General features: G+C 49.0%; 1 protein-coding gene across 1 annotated transcript in view; it reads left to right on the top strand.

Annotated features, from left to right (window-relative positions):
* Window positions 1-22,800, top strand: part of DCAF7 (DDB1 and CUL4 associated factor 7) — a 51,523-nt gene that overhangs the window by 19,593 nt on the left and 9,130 nt on the right. Inside the window, exons 2-5 of the mRNA XM_038754801.1 lie at window positions 7,481-7,639; window positions 11,324-11,435; window positions 11,542-11,660; window positions 19,848-20,057. Coding sequence (XP_038610729.1) covers window positions 7,481-7,639; window positions 11,324-11,435; window positions 11,542-11,660; window positions 19,848-20,057 — 600 coding nt within the window. The remainder of the gene's footprint in view (window positions 1-7,480; window positions 7,640-11,323; window positions 11,436-11,541; window positions 11,661-19,847; window positions 20,058-22,800) is intronic.

The raw sequence follows: 22,800 nt of genomic DNA on the forward strand, positions 1-22,800 counted from the left end.
CACTGTACTGAGCGCTCGGGAGAGTACAGTAGTAGACCCCATCCATGTAGACACGATTCCCACCCTCAAGGAGCTTATGGTGTAGAATGTGCAGAGCACTGTACTGAGCGCTCGGGGGAGTACAGTAGTAGACCCGATCCACGCCCTCAAGGAGCTGACAGTCTAGCGAATAATCCGGCCTCCCATCCCCGCTGCGACTGGACCGTCTCCTGCTGTTGTTAGTACAGTGCTCTGTACACAGTAAGCGCTCAATAAATACGATTGAATGAATGAATGTTGTTACCCTGTCTCTTTCTTTCCCCGTTTCTTCCCTTCTGTTCTCTTTGGGGTGAAAGATTGAACCCCTGCCTCCCCTTCAGCCCCCATTCTCCCCTTCACTCTTGAGGTGTGGGGATGCGATCTCAACTTGAGGCGCCTTTTTTCCCCGCAGAGAGCGTGGAACTCTTCAGGGACATCAACAGCTCATTATATATGTATATATGTTTGTATTTATTACTCTATTTGTTTTACTTGTACATATTTATTCTATTTATTGTATTCTGTTAATATGTTTTGTTGTCTGTCTCCCCCTTCTAGACTGTGAGCCCACTGTTGGGTAGGGACCGTCTCTAGATGTTGCCCACTTGGACTTCCCAAGCGCTTATTACAGTGCTCTGCACACAGTAAGTGCTCAATAAATACGATTGAATGAATGAATGAACAGGTCTGAGAGGAAGAGAGGAAAACTAGGAGACGGAGGGATGGCACTCCTATCTTGGGCCCGTCTGCTAAGAAGCACCGGGCTTTGAGGGCGCAGCGATGAACCTGCCCTTCCCGGCTCCCAAATCATGTCCCGGGCAGAGCTGGGGAAGGAAGCCGGGTCTCCCGGACCTCCTGGTCCGGGAACAAACGGATCACTGATGGAAAACTGTACATCTTGGGCATATCAGTGTAGGCCCTGAAAATCTTCCCCTGCTGTCAAATGAGGACTGAACCCCAATTTTTCAGAGGAGGAAACTGTGTCCTTCCTTCCTCTCCCCCTCGTCCCCCTCTCCATCCCCCCCATCTTACCTCCTTCCCTCCCCACAGCACCTGGATATATGTATATATGTTTGTACATATTTATTACTCTATTCATTTATTTATTTTACTTGTACATATCTATTCTATTTATTTTATTTTGTTAGTATGTGGACTTGCCCTGCCCACATGAAGCTTCCAGTCTTTGATGAGAAGCAGCGTGGCTCAGTGGAAAGATCACAGCCTTTGGAGTCAGAGGTCATGGGTTCAAATCCTGACTCCGGCAATTGCCAGCCGTGTGACTTTGGGCAAGACACTTCACTTCTCTGGGCCTCAGTTCCCTCGTCTGTAAAATGGGGGTGAAGACTGTGAGCCCCCCAGGGGACAATCTGATCACCTTGTAACCTCCCCAACAACTGACAAGTGGTGGAGCTGGGATTAGAACCCATGATCTCTGACTCCCAAGTCCTTGCTCTTTCCACTGAGCCACGCTGATTCTGTAGTGGAGTTTAGTGGAAAGAACCCAAACCTGGGAGTCAGAGGGCCTGGGTTCTCATTCCAGCTCCGCCGTTTGTCTGGTATGTGTGACCTTGGGCAAATCACTTCATTTTTCTGTGCTTTTAAATCACTTCATTTTTCTGTGCTTTTTTCCTTTTCTATAAAATGGGGATTTGTTATCAAGTCTCCCTCATACTTAGGCCTTTTATGGGCAGGGAACATGTCTGCTAATTCTTTCGTATCGTAGCCTCCCAAGCGCTTAGTACAGTGCTCTGAATATAGTAAGTCCTCAATAAATAGCACTGATCGATTAGGCTGTGAACCCCACGTGCATCTAGCTTTATTCGTATTTATTCTGATGGCTTGACACCTGTCCACATGTTTTGTTTTGTTGTCTGTCTCCCCTTTCTAGACTGGGAGCCCGTTGTTGGGTAGGGACCGTCTCTAGAGAAGCAGTGTGGCTCCGTGGAAAGAGCATGGGCTTTGGAGTCAGAGGTCATGGGTTCAAATCCCGGCTCTGCCAATTGTCAGCTGTGAGAATTTGGGCAAGTCACTTAACTTCTCTGTTCCTCAGTTACCTCATCTGTAAAATGGGGGTGAAGACTGTGAGCCCCCTGTGGGACAGCCTGATCACCTTGTAACCTCCCCAGCGCTTAGTACAGTGCTTTGCACATAGTAAGTGCTTAATAAATGCCATTATTATTATTATATGTTGCCAGCTTGTACTTCCCAAGCACTTAGTACAGTGTTCTGCACACAGTAAGCGCTCAATAAATACGATTGATTGAATGAATGAATGACAGGGACTGTGTCCAACCCAATTTGCATTTGCTTGTATCCACCTCAGTGTTTAGTACAGTGCCTGGCACACAGTAATAATAATAATAATGGCATTTATTAAGCACTTACTATGTGCGAAGCACTGTTCTAAGCACTGGGGAGGTTACAAGGTGATCAGGTTGTCCCACGGGGGGCTCACAGTCGTAATCCCCATTTTCCAGATGAGGTAACTGAGGCCCGGAGAAGTGAAGTGACTTGCCCAAAGTCACACAGCTGACAACTGGCGGAGCCGGGATTTGAACCCATGAACTCTGACTCCAAAGCCCGGGCTCTTTCCACTGAGCCACGCTGCTTCTCTTCTTTGTTAAGTAAGCGCTTAACAAATACAGAAATTATTAATTATCTTGTATCTACGGTATTGAGTGTGGTTCTCGGCACGTAGTAAGCGATGGGCAAGTACCACTACTAGTAATGACAATAATAGTAGTGATAATTAATAAAACTTATTGGGTGTTGTGCCCACCGGGATCAGCCCCCGACTTTGCCAGGAGGGCGAGGCCGCGGGGAGCAGCCGACTGACCCTTCCCTGACTGCTAGGACTCTCGGAGCCCCTTCCCAGATTTCCGAGAAGCCCAGGTTGTGTTCCTTTACGTACTCTAAGAACCAGGAAAATGAGCTTTCTTATCGATAGCTTTTTGCCTTGAATCGATCCATGCATCCGGGCTTCACAGATCGTAGGATTCAAACCCTCTGCACGCTCGTTGTGGGCAAGGACTTGGTCAGTTATAGTGTATTCTCCCAAGGGCTTAGTACAGTGCTCTACTGTAAGTGAGAATCAATCAATCAATCAATCAATCAATCGTATTTATGGAGCGCTTACTGTGTGCAGAGCACTGTACTAAGCGCTTGGGAAGTCCAAGTTGGCACCATATGGAGACAGTCCCTACCCAACAGCGGGCTCACAGTCTGAAAGGGGGAGACGGAGAACAAAACCAAACATACTAGCGAAATAAAATAAATAGAATAGATATGTACAAGTAAAATAAATAAATAGAGTAATAAATATGTAGAAACATATATACATAGATGCAGGTGCTGTGGGGAAGGGAAGGAGGTAAAATGGAGGGGATGGAGAGGGGGACGAGGGGGAGAGGAAGGAAGGGGCTCAGTCTGGGAGCAGCGTGGCTCAGTGGAAAGAGTCCGGGCTTTGGAGTCAGAGGTCCTGGGTTCAAGTCCCGGCTCCGCCACTTGTCAGCTGTGTGACTTTGGGCAAGTCACTTAACTTCTCTGTGCCTCAGTTACCTCATCGGGAAAATGGGGATTAAGATTGTGAGCCCCCCGCCGTGGGACAACCCGATCACCTTGTAATCTCCCCAGCACTTAGAACAGTGCTTTGCACATAGTAAGCGCTTAATAAATGCCATCATTATTATTATTATTATTACACGCAGTACTTGATTTTCTGTCATGGGTCGGTGTTTATCAAGGGCTTAGCCTGGGGCAGAGCCCTTTGCTCAGTGCTTGGGGGAATACAATGAAAGTAAAACGCCTGCCTGTGCCCTCAAGCAGGTTACAATCTAGTGGTCTTTCACTATCAACATCATTGTCAGTGGTATTTATTGAGTGCTTTCTGTGTGGAGGCACACAAAACGTGTCTACCAACTGTATTATTTTGTGTTCTCCCAAGTGCTTAATCCAGTGTCTACACACAGTAAGCACCACTGATTGATTGATTGAGGACCACACTTGCTCATATCCACCCCAGCACTTAGTACAGTGCCTGGCACTTAGTAAGCGCTTAACAAATACCGTAATTATTACTGTTATTACTACTACTATTACGAATGATAATACTAAGTGCTTGGGAGACTACGATACAACAGAGTTGGTAGACACATTCCCTGCCCACATGAAGCTTCCAGTCTTTGATGAGAAGCAGCGTGGCTCAGTGGAAAGATCACAGCCTTTGGAGTCAGAGGTCATGCGTTCAAATCCTGACTCCGCCAATTGCCAGCCGTGTGACTTTGGGCAAGACACTTCACTTCTCTGTGCCGCAGTTCCCTCATCTGTAAAATGGGGATGAAGACTGTGAGCCCCCCGTGGGACAACCTGATCACCTTGTAACCTCCCCAGCACTTAGTACAGTGCCTGGCACATAGTAAGCATTTAACAAATACCAAAATTATTATTGTTATTACTACTACTAGTACGAATAATAATACTAAGTGCTTGGGAGACTACGATACAAAAGAGTTGGTAGACACATTCCCTGCCCACATGAAGCTTCCAGTCTTTGATGGGGTGGGGGTGGGGTCTGTCGCCTTAAGGCCCATGGCCCCAGCGGTTTCCATTCATTCAATCATTTATTGAGCGCTTACTTTGTGCAGAGCACTGTACTAATCGCTTGGGAAGTACAAGTTGGCAACATATAGAGACGGTCCCTACCCAACAATGGGCTCACAGGCTAGAACAGGGAGACAGACAACGAAACAAAACATATTAACAAAATAAAATAAATAGAATAATAAATATGTACAAGTAAAATAAATAGAGTAATAAATCTGTACAAGCATATATGCAGGTGCTGTGGGGAGGGGAAGGAGGTAGAGCGGGGGGGGAATGGGGAGGGGGAGAGGAAGGAGGGGGCTCAGTCTGGGAAGGCCTCCTGGAGGAGGTGAGCTCTCAGTAGGGCTTTGAAGGGAGGAAGAGAGCGAGCTTGGCGGATGTGCGGAGGGATTGGGGGCATTCCAGGCCCGGGGGAGGACGTGGGCCGGGGGTCGACGGCGGGACGGGCGAGAACGAGGTACGGTGAGGAGATTAGCGGCGGAGGAGCGGAGGGTGCGGGCTGCGATGGACAAGGAGAGAAGGGAGGTGAGGGAGGAGGGGGCCAGGGGATGGATGGACAGCCTGGAAGCCCAGGGTGGTGAGGAGTTTCTGCCTGATGCGCAGATTGATTGGTAGCCACTGGAGAGTTTTGAGGAGGGGAGTAATATGCCCAGAGCGTTTCTGGACAAAGATAATCCGGGCAGCAGCATGAAGTATGGATTGAAGTGGGGAGAGACAGGAGGATGGGAGATCAGAGAGGAGGCCGATGCAGTAATCCAGTCGGGATAGGATGAGAGATTGAACCAGCAGGGTAGCAGTTTGGATGGAGAGGAAAGGGCGGATCTTGGCAATGTTACGGAGGTGAGACCGGCAGGTTTTGATGACGGATTGGATGTGAGGGGCGAACGAGAGAGCGGAGTCGAGGATGACACCAAGGTTGTGGCTTGTGAGACGGGAAGGATGGTAGTGCCGTCAGCAGTGATGGGAAATTCAGGGAGAGGGCAGGGTTTGGGAGGGAAGATAAGGAGTTCAGTCTTGGACATATTGAGTTTTAGATGGCGGGCAGACATGCAGGTGGAGATGTCTTGAAGGCAGGAGGAGACACGAGCCTGAAGGGAGGGAGAGAGAGCAGGGGCAGAGATGGAGATTTGGGTGTCATCAGCATAGAGATGATAGTTGAAGCCCTGGGAGCGAAAGAGTTTACCAAGGTAGAGAACAGAAGGGGACCGAGAACTGACCCTTGGGGAACCCCCTCAGTAAGGGGACGGGAGGGGGAGGAGGAGCCCGCAAAGGAGACTGAGAATGAACGGCCGGAGAGATAAGAGGAGAACCAGGAGAGGACGGAGTCTGTGAAGCCAAGGTCAGATAGCGTGTTGAGGAGAAGGGGGTGGGCCACAGTGTCGAAGGCAGCTGAGAGGTCGAGGAGGACTAGGATAGCCTAGGAGCTGTTGGATTTGGCAAGCAGGCGGTCATTGGTGACCTCTGAGAGGGCAGTTTCTGTGGAATGTAGGGGACGGAAGCCAGATTGGAGGGGGTCGAGGAGAGAGTTGGCGTTGAGGAATTTGAGGCAGCGGGTGTAGACGACTCGTTCAAGGAGTTAGGAAAGGAATGGTAGGAGGGAGATAGGACGATAACTAGAAGGGGAGGTGGGGTCAAGAGAGGGTTTTTTTTAAGATGGGGGAGACATGGCATGTTTGAAGGCAGAGGGGAAGGAACCAGTGGAGAGTGAGCGGTTGAAGATGGAAGTGAAGGAGGGGAGGAGGGACGGGGCGAGAGATTTCATGAAATGAGAGGGAATGGGGTCAGAAGCACAGGTGGCCGGAGTAGCACTTGAGAGGAGATCTCATCTGAGGATACTGCTGGGAAGGATGGGAGAGTAGCGGAGAGGGTTGAGAGCAGGGGGGTTGGAGAAGGGGGAGGAGTGACTTTGGGGAGCTCAGACCTGATGGAGTTAATTTTACTAATAAAGTAGGAGGCCAGACCGTTGAGGGTGAGGGAAGGAGGAGGGGAAGGAACCGGGGGCCTGAGTAGGGAGTTGAATGTACGGAAGTGCTGACGGGGATGATGGCCATGGGTGTCAATAAGGGAAGAGAAATAGTCTTGTCTGGCAGAGGAGAGGGAGGAGTTAAGGCAGGAAAGGATAAACTTGAAGTGAACAAGGTTGGCATGGTGTTTAGATTTTCGCCAGCAGCGTTCGGCAGCTCGAGCATAGGAGCGAAGGAGGCGGACAGTGGCAGTGATCCAGGGCTGTGGGTTAGTGGTACGAGAGCGGCGAAGGGAAAGGGGAGCGAGTGAGTGGAGCTGAGTAGAGAGGGCACTTAGTAAGCACTCAACAAGTACCAAAGTAATTATTATTATTATCGGGTGCTCAAGACCTGTTCCCTGCCCGCAGTGCACTGCCCCCCCCCTTCCTCTCCTCCCAACCCCCCCATCTTACCTCTTTCCCCTCCCCACAGCACCTGTATATATGTATATATGTTTGTACATATTTATTACTCTATTTTACTTGTACTTATTTATTCTATTTATTTTATTTTGTTAATATGTTTTGTTGTTTGTCTCCCCCTTCTAGACTGTGAGCCCGCTGTTGGGTAGGGACCGTCCCTATATGTTGCCAACTTGTACTTCCCAAGCGCTTAGTGCAGTGCTCCGCCCACCGTAAGCGCTTAATAAATATGATTGAATGAATGAATGAGGGTAGAGTTGAGAGCAGTAATCCGGTCATCAAGGTTGGAAAGGGAGGCAAGGTGGAGTGTGAGGCGCTCAGAAAGATGGATGGGGTCGAGAGAGCGGTGGTCTCTGTGAGGTAGTAATATGGAAAAGCGAACGCGATTTCCAGAAAAGCGAACATTTACGGGGTCCCCGTTTGGCGCCTCAGGTGCAGCTCGTGGGTTTGGACGAGGAGAGTTCCGAGTTTATTTGCCGAAACACCTTCGACCATCCCTACCCCACCACGAAGCTGATGTGGATCCCCGACACCAAAGGAGTCTACCCGGACCTGCTGGCCACAAGCGGAGACTATCTGCGCGTCTGGAGGGTGAGCCGAGCCGAGCCGAGCCGGGCCGGGCCGGGCCGGGCAACCGGTCGGGCCGTCCGGAGGGAGGTGGCTGGGGCGCCCTTCGAAGCAGCGTGGCCCGGTGGAAAGAGCCCGGGATTTGGAGTCCGAGATCGGGGGTTCAAATCCCGGCTCCGCCAACTGTCGGCTGGGTGACTCGGGGCAAGTCACTTAACTTCTCTGGCCCTCAGTTCCCTCATCTGGAAAATGGGGGTGAAGCCTGTGAGCCCCACTTGGGACAAACCTGATCACCCTGTACCCTCCCCAGCGCTTAGAACAGTGCTTTGCACATAGTACGTGCTTAATAAATGCCATTATTATTGTTATCAATCAATCAATTGTATTTATTCAGCGCTTACTGTGTGCAGAGCACTGTGCTAAGCGCTTGGGAAGTCCAAGTTGGCAACATATAGAGACAGTCCCTACCCAACAGTGGGCTCACAGTCTAAAATAAATATCATTATTATTATTTGAAGAGTCCCCTGCAGCCAGGGAGAGGGGTGTGATTTACTCGTTCAGTCATATTTACTCATTCGGTCATATTTATTGAGCGTTTAGTGAGTGCAGAGCATCTGTAAAATGGGGATTAAGACTGTGAGTCCCACGTGGGACAACCTTGATTACCTTGTATCCCCCCCAGCGCTTCGAACAGTGTTTGGCACATAGTAAGTGCTTAACAAATACCAACGTTATTATTATTACCACCAACACTGTACTAAGCGCTTGGGAGAGTACAGTATAAATGATGGGAAGGGAAAGGAGGCTTTGCGTTGATCTGGCCAGCGCGGACTTCCTCATAATAATAATAATCCTGGTATTTGTTAAGCGTTTACTGTGTGCCAAGCACTGTTCTAAGCACTGGGGGAGATACAAGGTAATTAGATTGTCCCATATGGGGCTCCCAGTCTTAATCCCCATTTTACAGATGAGGGAACTGAGGCCCAGAAAAGTGAAGTGACTTGCCCAAAGTCACACAGCTGACAAGTGGCGGAGCCGGAATTAGAACCCATGACCTCCGACTCCCAAGCCCGGGCTCTTTCCGCTAGGCCACGCTGCCGGATCCTTGAGACAAGCCCGGTTACTGTCTCCATACACAGCCCGTCACCGGGCATTGTTTGGGACTTTGAAGGAGCGCTTGATTTACCATAACCAAACAATCGCTCGTACTTACTGAGCCCCTATACGGTGTGCAGAGCACTGCACTAAGCGCTCTGGAGAGTGCAGTCAAACGAGTAGACCCGGCCTCCACACCCTCCCCAAAGCGCTTAGAGCCAGAAAATGTTTTTGCAGTCAATGTCAGTGATCATCATCAATCGTATTTATTGAGCGCTTACTGTGTGCAGAGCACTGTTTTAATCAATCAGTCAATCGTATTTATTGAGCACTTACTGTGTGCAGAGCACTGTACTAAGCGCTTGGAAAGTACAAGTTGGCAATCAATCAATCATATTTATTGAGCGCTTACTATGTGCAGAGCACTGTACTGAGCGCTTGGAAAGTACAAATTGGCAACATACGGAGACAGTCCCTACCCAACAGTGGGCTCACAGTCTAAAAGGGGGAGACAGAGAACAAAACCAAACATGCTAACAAAATAAAATAAATAGAATAGATATGGACAAGTAAAATAAATAAATAGAGTAATAAATCTGTACAAACATATATACATATATCCAGGTGCTGTGGGGAAGGAAAGGAGGTAAGATGGGGGGGATGGAGAGGGGGACGAGGGGGAGAGGAAGGAAGGGGCTCAGTGTGGGAAAGCACTGGGGAGGTTACACGGTGATCAGGTTGTCCCATGGGGGGCTCACAGTCTTTATCCCCATTTTACAGATGAGGGAACTGAGGCCCTCAGAAGTGAAGTGACTTGCCCAAAGTCACACAGCTGACAGTTGGCGGAGCTGGGATTTGAACCCATGACCTCTGACTCCAAAGCCCGGGCTCTTTCCACTAAGCCACGCTGCTGCTCGGTAGTATTTACTGAGTGCTTCCTGCCTACTGAGCCTCATGCTAGGTGCTCGGAAAAGAACCATTCAGTGGTATTCATTCATTCATTCATTCAATCAATTGTATTTACTGAGTACTTACTGTGAGCAGAGCACTGTACTTTATTGGACGCTTACTATGTGCAGGGCACTGAACTAAGAGCTTGGGAGGATGCAGTACAACAGAATCGAAATGGGTAGGGACCGTCTCTATATGTTGCCGACTTGTCCTTCCCAAGCGCTTAGTCCGGTGCTCTGCACACAGCAAGCGCTCAATAAATACAGTTGAGTGAGGGACTGAATGAATGCACAGTAGAGTGGTTAGGCATGATCCCTACCCTCAAGTAGCTTCCAGTCTCAGCGGGAGACGGATGTTAAGATAGATTACATAGAGACTAAGCCAGACTGAGCCCCTTCCTTCCTCTCCCCCTCGTCCCCCTCTCCATCCCCCCCATCTCACCTCCTTCCCTTCCCCACAGCACCTGTATATATGTATATATGTTCGTACATATTTTTTTTTTACTCTATTTATTTATTTATTTTATTTGTACATATCTATTCTATTTATTTTATTTTGTTAGTATGTTTGGTTTTGTTCTCTGTCTCCCCCTTTTAGACTGTGAGCCCACTGTTGGGTAGGGACTGTCTCTAGATGTTGCCAATTTGTACTTCCCAAGCGCTTAGTCCAGTGCTCTGCACACAGTAAGCGCTCAATAAATACGATTGATGATATAGGGAGCGTGGATCCTGGCCACGCCCGGGGCATTGGGCATAGGCAGGCGGGCCCGTACCCCCCACCCTTCCCTTGGGCTGCTGGGCACCAAGGAGGGCTGGTCCCACCCAAGGCCCCAACGTCCTTGGTCATCATCAATCGTATTTATTGAGCGCTTACTATGTGCAGAGCACTGTACTAAGCGCTTGGTCTCCTCCCTGCCTGGGCAATCAATCAATCAATCAATCGTATTTATTGAGCGCTTACTATGTGCAGAGCACTGTACTAAGCGCTTGGGAAGTACAAATTGGCAACACATAGAGACAGTCCCTACCCAACAGTGGGCTCACAGTCTAAAAGGGGGAGACAGAGAACAGAACCAAACATACCAACAAAATAAAATAAATAGGATAGAAATGTACAAGTAAAATAAATAAATAAATAAATAAATAGAGTAATAAATATGTACAACCATATATACATATATCCAGGTGCTGTGGGGAAGGGAAGGAGGTAAGATGGGGGGATGGAGAGGGGGATGAGGGGGAGAGGAAGGAAGGGGCTCAGTCTGGGAAGGCCTCCTGGAGGCGGTGAGCTCTCAGCAGGGCCTTGAAGGGAGGAAGAGAGCGAGCTGGGCGGAGGGGCAGAGGGATTGGGGGCATTCCAGGCCCAGGGGATGACGTGGGCCGGGGGTCGATGGCGGGACAGGCGAGAACGAGGTACGGTGAGGAGATTAGCGGTGGAGGAGCGGAGGGGGCGGGCTGGGCTGGAGAAGGAGAGAAGGGAGGTGAGGTAGGAGGGGGCGAGGGGATGGACAGCCTTGAAGCCCAGGGTGAGGAGTTTCTGCCTGATGCGCAGATTGATTGGTAGCCACTGGAGATTTTTGAGGATTTTTGGGCACCGGGGTGCCAGCATCTCTGAGCGCGTGACTGACCGCGGGGGCTTGCCTCTCCCCGTCCCCGGGGGCAGGTGGGGGAAACCGAGACCCGCCTGGAGTGCCTGCTGAACAATAACAAGAACTCGGATTTCTGCGCCCCGCTGACCTCCTTTGACTGGAACGAGGTGGACCCCTATCTCCTCGGTGAGCAGACCGGGACGGGAGAAGAGGGTGGGGAGGGAGAGGGGGGCGGGCCCCGCGGGGGGGGGTCTCCCGGCCGCCCCCTCCCCCTGACGGGGACGGTTTTCAGGAACGTCCAGCATCGACACCACCTGCACCATCTGGGGGCTGGAGACCGGGCAGGTCCTGGGGAGAGTCAACCTCGTGTCCGGCCACGTGAAGACCCAGCTGATCGCCCACGACAAAGAGGTGACCCCTCCACCCCGCACCCCACCACCCTCCCTCGAGGCTCTGTCCCCAAAAGCGCCCCACCTCTGAATCCAGACCGCCTTCCAGGTGGTCCACCTCCCTCTTAGCCATCGGTCGGTCCATTAATCAGTGGGATTTATTAATAATAATAATAATAATGGCATTTATTAAGCGCTTCCTATGTGCAAAGCACACTTCTAAGCACTGGGGAGGTGACAAGGTGATGAGGTTGTCCCACGGGGGGCTCACAGTCTTCACCCCCATTTTACAGGTGAGGGAACTGAGGCCCAGAGAAGTGATTTGTACTTCCCAAGCGCTTAGTACAGTGCTCTGCACATAGTAAGCGCTCAATAAATGCGATTGGTGATGATGATGATGATGAAGTGACTTGCCCAGAGTCACACAGCTGAGGGGAGGGAACCCCCCCCACTATCTTCCAGTGAGAGGGGGGTGGGCAAGATGGGCAGCAGGGCACCAGGTCAGGGGCCCAGGGAGAGAGGAGTGAGGCGTGCCCTCAGGATTTTTTTTCTTTAATGGCATTTGTGAAATGCTTACTGGATGCCGGGCACTGTACTAAGCACTGGAGTAGATACAAGCTAATCGGGTTCTCCCCCTTCTAGACTGTGAGCCCACTGTTGGGTAGGGACCGTCTCTATATGTTGCCAACTTGTACTTCCCAAGCGGTTAGTACAGTGCTCTGCACACAGTAAGCACTCAATAAATACGATCGACTGATTGAAAAGCGGTGGAGCCGGGATTAGAACCCATGACCTCTGCCTCCCAAGCCCGGGCTCTTTCCCCTGAGCCACGCTGCCTCTCTGGATAAATAATAATAATAATAATAATAATAATGATGGCCTTTGTTAAGTGCTTACTCTGTGCAGAGCACTGTTCTAAGCACTGGGGGGATTTAAGGTGATCAGGTTGTCCCACGTGCGGCTCACAGTCTTAATCCCCATTTTAAAAATGAGGTAACTGAGGCTCAGAGAAGTAAAGTGACTTGCCCAAGGTCACACAGCAGACAAGTGGCGGAGCCGGGATTTGAACCCATGACTTCTGACTCCAAAGCCCGGGCTCCTTCCGCTGAGCCACGCTGCTTCTCTGGATAAACCCCTTCAACTTCCTCAGTGAACAGCTGCCCCCACCCCCAGATTGGGCACATCATCAATCGTATTTATTGAGCGCTTACTATGTGCAGAGCACTGTACTAAGCGCTTGGGAAGTACAAATTGGCAACACATAGAGACAGTCCCTACCCAACAGTGGGCTCACAGTCTAAAAGGGGGAGACCGAGAACAAAACCAAACATACTAACAAAATAAAATAAATAGGATAGATATGTACAAGTAAAATAAATAGAGTAATAAATATGTACAACCATATATACATATATACAGGTGCTGTGGGGAAGGGAAGGAGGTAAGATGGGGGGATGGAGAGGGGGATGAGGGGGAGAGGAAGGAAGGGGCTCAGTCTGGGAAGGCCTCCTAAACACACAGGGACCGCTTAACAAATACCAAAAAAAAAAAAAAAAAAGAAACAAATGACCTGATCACCTTGTATCCTCCCCAGCGCTTAGAACAGTGTAAGTGCTTAAAAAATGCCATTATTATTATTATTATTTATCCAGTTCTGTTGGAGTAGTACTAGACTGTAAGCCTGCTGTTGGGTAGGGACCGTCTCTATATGTTGCCAACTTGGACTTCCCAAGCGCTTAGTACAGTGCTCGGCACACAGTAAGCGCTCAATAAATACGATTGAATGAATGAATGAATAGTGGTAGTTGTGATTGTATTTCCTGAGTGCCCACTAGGGGGCAGTGCAATGTACTGAACACCGTTATTCAATCGTATTTGATGAGCGCCCACCATTCATTCATTCAGTCGTATTTATTGAGCGCTTACTGTGTGCAGAGCACTGTACTAAGCGCTTGGGAAGTACAAGTTGGCACTACGTGCAGAGCACTGTCCTCCTCCTAATAATAGTAATTGTGGCATTTGTTAAGCCCTTACTATGCTAGAGAAGCAGCGTGGCTCAGTGGAGAGAGCCCGGGCTTTGGAGTCAGAGGTCGTGGGTTCAACTCCCGGCTCCGCCACTCGTCAGCTGGGTGACTTTGGGCAAGTCACTTAACTCCTCTGGGCCTCAGTTACCTCATCTGTAAAATGGGGATTAACACTGTGAGCCCCACGGGGGACAACCTGATCACCTTGTAAATTCCCCAGCGCTTAGAACAGTGCTCTGCACATAGTAAGCGCTTAATAAATGCCATTGTTATTATTATTATGTGCCAGGCACTGTACTGAGCGTTGGGGTGGATTCAAGGTAATCAGGTTGGACACAGCCCCGGTCCCACATGGAGCTCACGGTCTTAATCCTCATTTTTCGGATGAGGTAACTGAAGCACAGGGTAGTGAAGTGACCTGCCCAAGGGCACACAATAGATAAGCGGGGGAGCCGGGATCATCATCATCATCAATCGTATTTATTGAGCGCTTACTGTGTGCAGAGCACTGTACTAAGCGCTTGGGAAGTACAAATCGGCAACATACAGAGACAGTCCCTACCCAACAGTGGGCTCACAGTCTGAAAGGGGGTGACAGAGAACAAAACCAAACATACTAACAAAATAAAATAAATAGAATAGATATGTACAAGTAAAATAAATAAATAGAGTAATAAATAGGGATTAGATCCCATGACCTTCTGACTTCTGGGTCTGTGCTTTATCCTCTGTGCGATGCTGCTTCCCAAGTGCAGTACAACAGCAGACACATACACATTCCCTGCCCACGACGAGCTCACAGCCTAGAGGGGGAGGCAGACATTATTAATACACAGTCTTTTAGACTGTGAGCCCACTGTTGGGTAGGGACTGTCTCTATATGTTGCCAATTTGTACTTCCCAAGCGCTTAGTACAGTGCTCTGCACATAGTAAGCGCTCAATGAGTACGATTGATGATGATGAATACACGTAAATAAATAAATGCACAGAAGCACAAGACCCATTCTCTGTCCACCCTCCAATGGGAGAGACGGGCGTAAAAATATTTACAAGTCGGGAATTCGGGGCCTGCATTTTTTTTGTTAGCTTCCCATTGGCCTTGGGATAGTATTAAATGTCTGTTTCTTTGTCCCAGACTTTGGATCCGAAGGCAGCATAGGATAGCAGAAAGAGGTCAGGAGACCCGGGTTCTAGTCCTGCTTCTGCCACTTGCCTGCCGTGTGACCTTGGACAAGTTACTTAACCTCTCTGGATTTCCGTTTCCTCATCTGGAAAGGGGTGACAAAATAGCTGTTGTCCCTCCTTGGCTCAGTGGAAAGAGCCCGGGCTTTGGAGTCCGAGGTCGTGGATTCAAATCCCGGCCCTGCCAAGAGCCAGCTGGGTGACTTTGGGCAAGTCACTTAACTTCTCTGGGCCTCAGTCACCTCATCTGGAAAATGGGGATGAAGACTGTGAGCCCCCCGTGGGGCAACCTGATCACCTTGGAACCTCCCCAGCGCTTAGAACAGTGCTTTGCACAGAGTAAGCAGTCTTTTAGACTGTGAGCCCACTGTTGGGCAGGGATTGTCTCTATATGTTGCCAATTTGTACTTCCCAAGCACTTAGTACAGTGCTCTGCACACAGTAAGCGCTCAATAAATACGATTGATGATGATGAGTAAGCACTTAATAAATGCTATCATTATTATTATTATTATTTGACTGCGAGCCCCCATGTAGGACAGGAGCTGTTGTAATAATAATGTTAGTATTTGTTTTTTTTTTTAATGACCTTTATTAAGCGCTTACTATGTGCAAGGCACTGTTCTAAGCGCTGGGGAGGTTACAAGGTGATTGGGTTGTCCCACGGGGGGCTCACAGTCCTAATCCCCATTTTACAGGTGAGGTAACTGAGGCACAGAGAGTCAATTAGATGATGATGATGATAATGGCATCGATTAAGCGCTTACTATGTGCAAAGCACTGTTCTAAGCGCTGGGGAGGTTCCAAGGTGATCAGGTGGTCCCACAGAGGGCCTCCCAGTCTTCATCCCCATTTTCCAGATGAGGGAACTGAGGCCCAGAGAAGTAAGGGACTTGCCCCAAGTCACACAGCTAATTGGCGGAGCCGGGATCCGAACCCGTGACCTCTGACTCCAAAGCCCGGGCTCTTTCCACTGAGCCACGCTGTTAAGCGCTTACTATGTGCCAAGCACTGTTCTAAGCGAGGGTAGCCCGGTGCTTGGCATAAAGGCCGTCTTTTTAGGCGGAGTCTTTAGGCCGAGCCAGCCGCCTCCGAGTTAATTGAGTTACGCTTTCGAGTCGTGTCCGACCCACGGCGACGCCATAGACACCTCTCTCCCAGAACGCCCCATCGTAGTGGATCCGTACATATCTATTTGTCCATATCTATTCTATTTATTTTATTTTGTTAGTCTGTTTGGTTTTGTTCCTTGTCTCCCCCTTTTAGACCGTGAGCCCACTGTTGGGTAGGGACTGTCTCTATATGTTGCCAATTTGGACTTCCCAAGCGCTTAATACAGTGCTCTGCACATAGTAAGCGCTCAATAAATACGATTGATGATGATGATCCGTAGAGTTTTCTTGGTACATGGAAGCGGAGTCCCAGTCAACTTGAGTCTCTTTCCTCGCCTCTCCCCCATGCCGCTTTTAGACCGTGAGCCCACTGTTGGGTAGGGACCGTCTCCATATGTTGCCAACTTGGACTTCCCAAGCGCCTAGTCCAGTGCTCTGCACACAGTAAGCGCTCAATCAATACGATTGATTGATTGATGGCCCAGCGAGGGTGAGTTTGGACTCGTAGCCGATGGCCCTCCGCTCGCTAGCCACCGCCCAAGCGAGGAGTGGAATCATCATCATCATCATCATCATCAATCGTATTTATTGAGCGCTTACTATGTGCAGAGCACTGTACTAAGCGCTTGGGAAGAGTATGCCTCTCCTTGACTCTTTCCTCCCGTAGCTTAGACTGGTAGAATACTTGTTAAGCGCTTACTATGTGCCAAGCACCGTTCCAAGTGCGGGGGCAGATACGAGTTAATTAAATTGGTCCCTGTCCCATGTGGGGCTCACGTTCTTAATCAGCGTGGCTCAGAGGAAAAGAGCCCGGGCTTTGGAGTCAGAGGTCGTGGGTTCAAATCCCGGCTCTGCCCCTTGTCAGCTGGGTGACTTTGGGCAAGTCGCTTCACTTCTGGGCCTCAGTTCCCCCATCTGTCAAATGGGGATGAAGACTGGGAGCCCCACGTGGGACAACCTGATTACCTTGTACCTACCCCAGTGCTTAGAACAGTGCTTGGCACATAGTAAGCACTTAATACCAACATTATTATTATTATTGTTATTATGAATCCCCATTTTACAGATCAGGGAATGAGGTCCGGAGAAGTGAAGTGACTTTGCGTACTGTGGTAGTGAGCGCTTGGGAGAGTGCCATCAACAGGATTAGTTGACGTGTTCCCCCCCCCCGACCCCTTTTAGACTGTGAGCCCACTGTTGGGTAGGGACTGTCTCTATACGTTGCCAATTTGTACTTCCCAAGCGCTTAGTACAGTGCTCTGCACATAGTAAGCGCTCAATAAATACGATTGATTGATTGATTGATTGCCCATAGCGAGTTTACAGTCTAGAGGGGGAGACAGAAATGAATATGAATAAATTCCGTTTGCTCCGGTAAACGGTGGCCTCCCAGCCTGCCCATTGCCCCCTTCCCATCCTCCCCTGCAATCCATGTCCCTTCCCAAGGGAAGGGAAGGAAAGGGAAGGGAAGTGGAAAGCAGCAAGGCCGGCGGGTCCTCATTTGTCTCTCGCTCGGGTGCACAGAGAGAAGCGTCGGCTGCGTGTCTCAGTGGTAAGAGCCCGGGCTTTGGAGTCAGAGGTCACGGGTTCAAATCCCAGCTCCGCCAATTGTCAGCTGTGTGACTTTGGGCAAGTCACTTCACTTCTCTGGGCCTCAGTTCCCTCATCTGTCAAATGGGGATTAAGACAGTGAGCCCCCCATGGGACAACCTGATCACCTTGTAACCTCCCCAGCGCTTAGAACAGTGCTTTGCACATAGTAAGCGCTTAATAAGTGCCATCATTATTATTATTATTGTCCCGGCTCTGCCAGCTGTCAGCTGTGTGACTTCGGGCAAGTCACTTCACTTCTCTGGGCCTCAGTTACCTCGCCTGTAAAATGGGGATTAAGACTGTGAGTCCTATGTGGGGGCTCCTGACAATCTGCTCATCTTGTAACCTCCCCAGTGCAGCGTGGCTCCGTGGAAAGAGCCCGGACTTTGGAGTCGGAGGTCGTGGGTTCAAATCCTGACTCCGCCAGTTGTCAGCTGGGTGACTTTGGGCAAGTCACTTCACTTCTCTGGGCCTCAGTGACCTCATCTGTAAAAATGGGGATTAAGACTGTGAGCCCCCCGTGGGGCAACCTGATCACCTTGTAACCTCCCCAGTGCTTAGAACAGTGCTTGGCACATAGTAAGTGCTTAATAAATGCTATCATTATCAGAACAGTGCTTTGCACGTAGTAAGCACTTAATAAATGCCATCATTATTATTATTAGTGAAGCAGGGTGGCTTAGTGGAAAGAGCCTGGGCTTTGGAGTAGAGATAATAATAATAATGATGGCATTTATTAAGTGCTTACTATGTGCAAAGTACTGTTCTGAGCGCTGGGGAGGTTACAGGATTCATTCATTCAATCGCATTTACTGAGCGCTTACTGTGTGCAGAGCACTGTACTAAGCGCTTGGGAAGTACAAGTTGGCAACATATAGAGACGGCCCCTACCCACCAACGGTCTCACAGTCTAGAAGGTGGAGACAGACAGGTTGTCCCACGGGGGGGCTCACAGTCTTCATCCCCATTTTCCAGACGAGGGAACTGAGGCCCAGAGAAGTGAAGTGACTTGCCCCAAGCCACCCAGCCGACAGTTGGCGGAGCCGGGATTCGAATCCACGACCTCTTGACTCCAAAGCCCGGGCTCCTTCCACTGAGCCAGGCAGCTTCTCCGGACCCTGAGTGTCCAGAACCGCAGAGCCGGGGGCGGGGAGGAGGGCGGCGGGGCCACGGGTTCAAATCCCAGCTCCTCCATCTGTCAGTTTTGTGTCTTCACTTCTCTGTACCTCGGTTCCCTCATCTGTAAAGTGGGGATTAAGACTGTGAGGCCCACGTGGGACAACCTGATCACCTTGTATAATAATAATAATGGCATTTATTCGGCGCTTACTATGTGCAGAGCACTGTTGTAAGCGCTGGGGGGGATACAAGGTGATCAAGTTGTCCCACACTGGGGCTCCCAGTCTTCATCCCCATTTTACAGACGAGGGAACTGAGGCTCAGAGAAGTTAAGTGACCTGCCCAAGGTCACACAGCAGCCGTGGTGGAGCCGGGATTCGAACCCATGACCTCTGACTCCAAAGCCCGTGCTCTTTCCACCGAGCCACACTGCTTCTCTATCCCCCCCAGTGCTTAGAGCGCTTAACAGATACCCATCATTTTTATCACTTGGAGTTACTTTTAGACCGTGAGCCCGCTGTTGGGTAGGGACCGTCTCTAGATGTTGCCAGTTTGGACTTCCCAAGCGCTTAGTCCAGTGCTCTGCACATAGTAAGCGCTCAATAAATACGATTGATGTTGATTGAGCGCTTGGGAGAGTGCCATCAACAGGATTAGTTGACGTGTCGTCCCCCCCCCCCCCCCCTTTTAGACTGTGAGCCCACTGTAGGGTAGGGACTGTCTCTATATGTTGCCAATTTGTACTTCCCAAGCGCTTAGTCCAGTGCTCTGCACATAGTAAGCGCTCAATAAATACGATTGATGTTGATTGAGCGCTTGGGAGAGTGCCATCAACAGGATTAGTTGACGTGTCCCCCCCCCCCCCCTTTTAGACTGTGAGCCCACTGTAGGGTAGGGACTGTCTCTATATGTTGCCAATTTGTACTTCCCAAGCGCTTAGTCCAGTGCTCTGCACATAGTAAGCGCTCAATAAATACGATTGATTGATTGATTGATTGATGATGGGGCAGATCGGGGGGGCGGCCTCGGACCGTCCGGGCCCGGACGTCCCCGTCCCCGGCAGTCGGAGGCGACCGTCCCCGGGCCCCGGCCACCTCGCTAACCGCCCCCCCCTTCCCACCGGTGTCCCCTGGGGGGACGCCCTGCCCTCCTCCCTCCGCCCCCCCCCCCCGGAGCAGGTGTACGACATCGCGTTCAGCCGGGCGGGCGGCGGCCGGGACATGTTCGCCTCGGTGGGGGCCGACGGCTCCGTGCGCATGTTCGACCTGCGGCACCTGGAGCACAGCACCATCATCTACGAGGACCCCCAGCACCACCCGCTGCTGCGGCTCTGCTGGAACAAGCAGGACCCCAACTACCTGGCCACCATGGCCATGGACGGGATGGAGGTGAGCCCCCCCGCCCCCCACCCCGGGACCGAATTCCTCTATTTTACCTGTACATATTTATTCTATTTATTTTATTTCGTTCATCATCATCATCATCGATCCTACTCATTGAGCGCTTCCTGTGTGCGGAGCACTGGACTAAGCGCTTGGGAAGTACAGATTGGCAACGTATATATTTTGTTAATATGTTTTGTTGTTACGATTGAATGAATGAATGAATTGCTCTATTTATTTTACTTGTACATATTCTATTTATTTTATTTTGTCAATCTGTGGTGTTGTCCGTCTCCCCCTTCTAGACTGTGAGCCCGCTGTCGGGTAGGGACCGCCTCTATATGTTGCCGACTTGGGCTTCCCAGGCGCTTAGTACGGTGCTCTGCACACAATAAGCGCTCGATAAATATGAATGAATGAATGAATTGCTCTATTTATTTTACTTGTACATATTTATTCTGTTTATTTTATTTTGTCAATCTGTGGTGTTGTCCGTCTCCCCCTTCTAGACTGTGAGCCCGCTGTCGGGTAGGGACCGTCTCTATATGTTGCCGACTTGCACTTCCCAAGCGCTTAGTACGGTGCTCTGCACACAATAAGCGCTCGATAAATATGAATGAATGAGGGACCGAATGAACGAATTCCTCTATTTATTTTACCTGTACATATTTATTCTATTTATTTTATTTCCTTCATCATCATCATCAATCCTACTCATTGAGCGCTTCCTGTGTGCAGAGCACTGGACTAAGCGCTTGGGAAGTACAGATTGGCAACATATATATTTTGTTAATATGTTTTGTTGTTACGATTGAATGAATGAATGAATTACTCTATTTTACTTGTACATATTTATTCTGTTTATTTTATTTCATCAGTATGTGTTGTTGTCCGTCTCCCCCTTCTAGACTGTGAGCCAGCTGTCAGGTAGAGACCGTCACTATATGTTGCCGACTTGGGCTTCCCAGGCGCTTAGTACGGTGCTCTGCACACAATAAGCGCTCGATAAATATGAATGAATGAGGGACCGAATGAACGAATTCCTCTATTTATTTTACCTGTATATATTTATTCTATTTCATTCATCATCATCATCAATCCTACTTATTGAGCGCTTCCTGTGTGCAGAGCAGTGGACTAAGCGCTTGGGAAGTACAGATTGGCAACATATATATTTTGTTAATATGTTTTGTTGTTACGATTGAATGAATGAATGAATGAATTGCTCTATTTATTTTACTTGTACATATTTATTCTGTTTATTTTATTTTGTCAACCTGTGGTGTTGTCCGTCTCCCCCTTCTAAACTGTGAGCCCGCTGTCGGGTAGGGACCGTCTCTATACGTTGCCGACTTGCACTTCCCAGGCGCTTAGTACAGTGCTCTGCACACAGTAAGCGCTCGATAAATATGAATAAATGAGGGACCGAATAAACGAATTCCTCTATTTATTTTACCTGTACATATTTATTCTATTTATTTTATTTCGTCCATCATCATCATCATCAATCCTACTTATTGAGCGCTTCCTGTGTGCAGAGCAGTGGACTAAGCGCTTGGGAAGTACAGATTGGCAACATATATATTTTGTTAATATGTTTTGTTGTTACGATTGAATGAATGAATGAATGAATTGCTCTATTTATTTTACTTGTACATATTTATTCTGTTTATTTTATTTTGTCAATCTGTGGTGTTGTCCGTCTCCCCCTTCTAGCCTGTGAGCCCGCTGTCGGGTAGGGACCGCCTCTATATGTTGCCGGCTTGGGCTTCCCAGGCGCTTAGTACGGTGCTCTGCACACAATAAGCGCTCGATAAATATGAATGAATGAATGAATTGCTCTATTTATTTTACTTGTACATATTTATTATGTTTATTTTATTTTGTCAATCTGTGGTGTTGTCCGTCTCCCCCTTCTAGACTGTGAGCCCGCTGTCGGGTAGGGACCGTCTCTATATGTTGCCGACTTGGGCTTCCCAGGCGCTTAGTACGGTGCTCTGCACACAATAAGCGCTCGATAAATATGAATGAATGAATGAATTGCTCTATTTATTTTACTTGTACATATTTATTCTGTTTATTTTATTTTGTCAATCTGTGTTGTTGTCCGTCTCCCCCTTCTAGACTGTGAGCCCGCTGTCGGGTAGGGACCGTCTCTATATGTTGCCGACTTGCACTTCCCAGGCGCTTAGTACGGTGCTCTGCACACAATAAGCGCTCGATAAATATGAATGAATGAGGGACCGAATGAACGAATTCCTCTATTATTTTACCTGTATATATTTATTCTATTTATTTTATTTCGTTCATCATTATCATCAATCGTACTTATTGAGCGCTTCCTGTGTGCAGAGCACTGGACTAAGTGCTTGGGAAGTACAGATTGGCAACATATATATTTTGTTAATATGTTTTGTTGTTACGATTGAATGAATGAATTGCTCTATTTATTTTACTTGTACATATTTATTCTATTTATTTTATTTTGTCAATCTGTGGTGGTGTCCGTCTCCCCCTTCTAGACTGTGAGCCCGCCGTCGGGTAGGGACCGCCTCTATATGTTGCCGACTTGCACTTCCCAGGCGCTTAGTACAGTGCTCTGCACACAGTAAGCGCTCAATAAATATGAATGAATGAATTGCTCTATTTTACTTGTACATATTCTGTTTATTTTATTTTGTCAATCTGTGTTGTTGTCTGTCTCCCCCTTCTAGACTATGAGCCCGCTGTCGGGTAGGGACCGCCTCTA

Source organism: Tachyglossus aculeatus, chromosome 11, assembly GCF_015852505.1.
Source record: "Tachyglossus aculeatus isolate mTacAcu1 chromosome 11, mTacAcu1.pri, whole genome shotgun sequence".
In the NCBI taxonomy this organism is placed as follows: domain Eukaryota; kingdom Metazoa; phylum Chordata; class Mammalia; order Monotremata; family Tachyglossidae; genus Tachyglossus; species Tachyglossus aculeatus.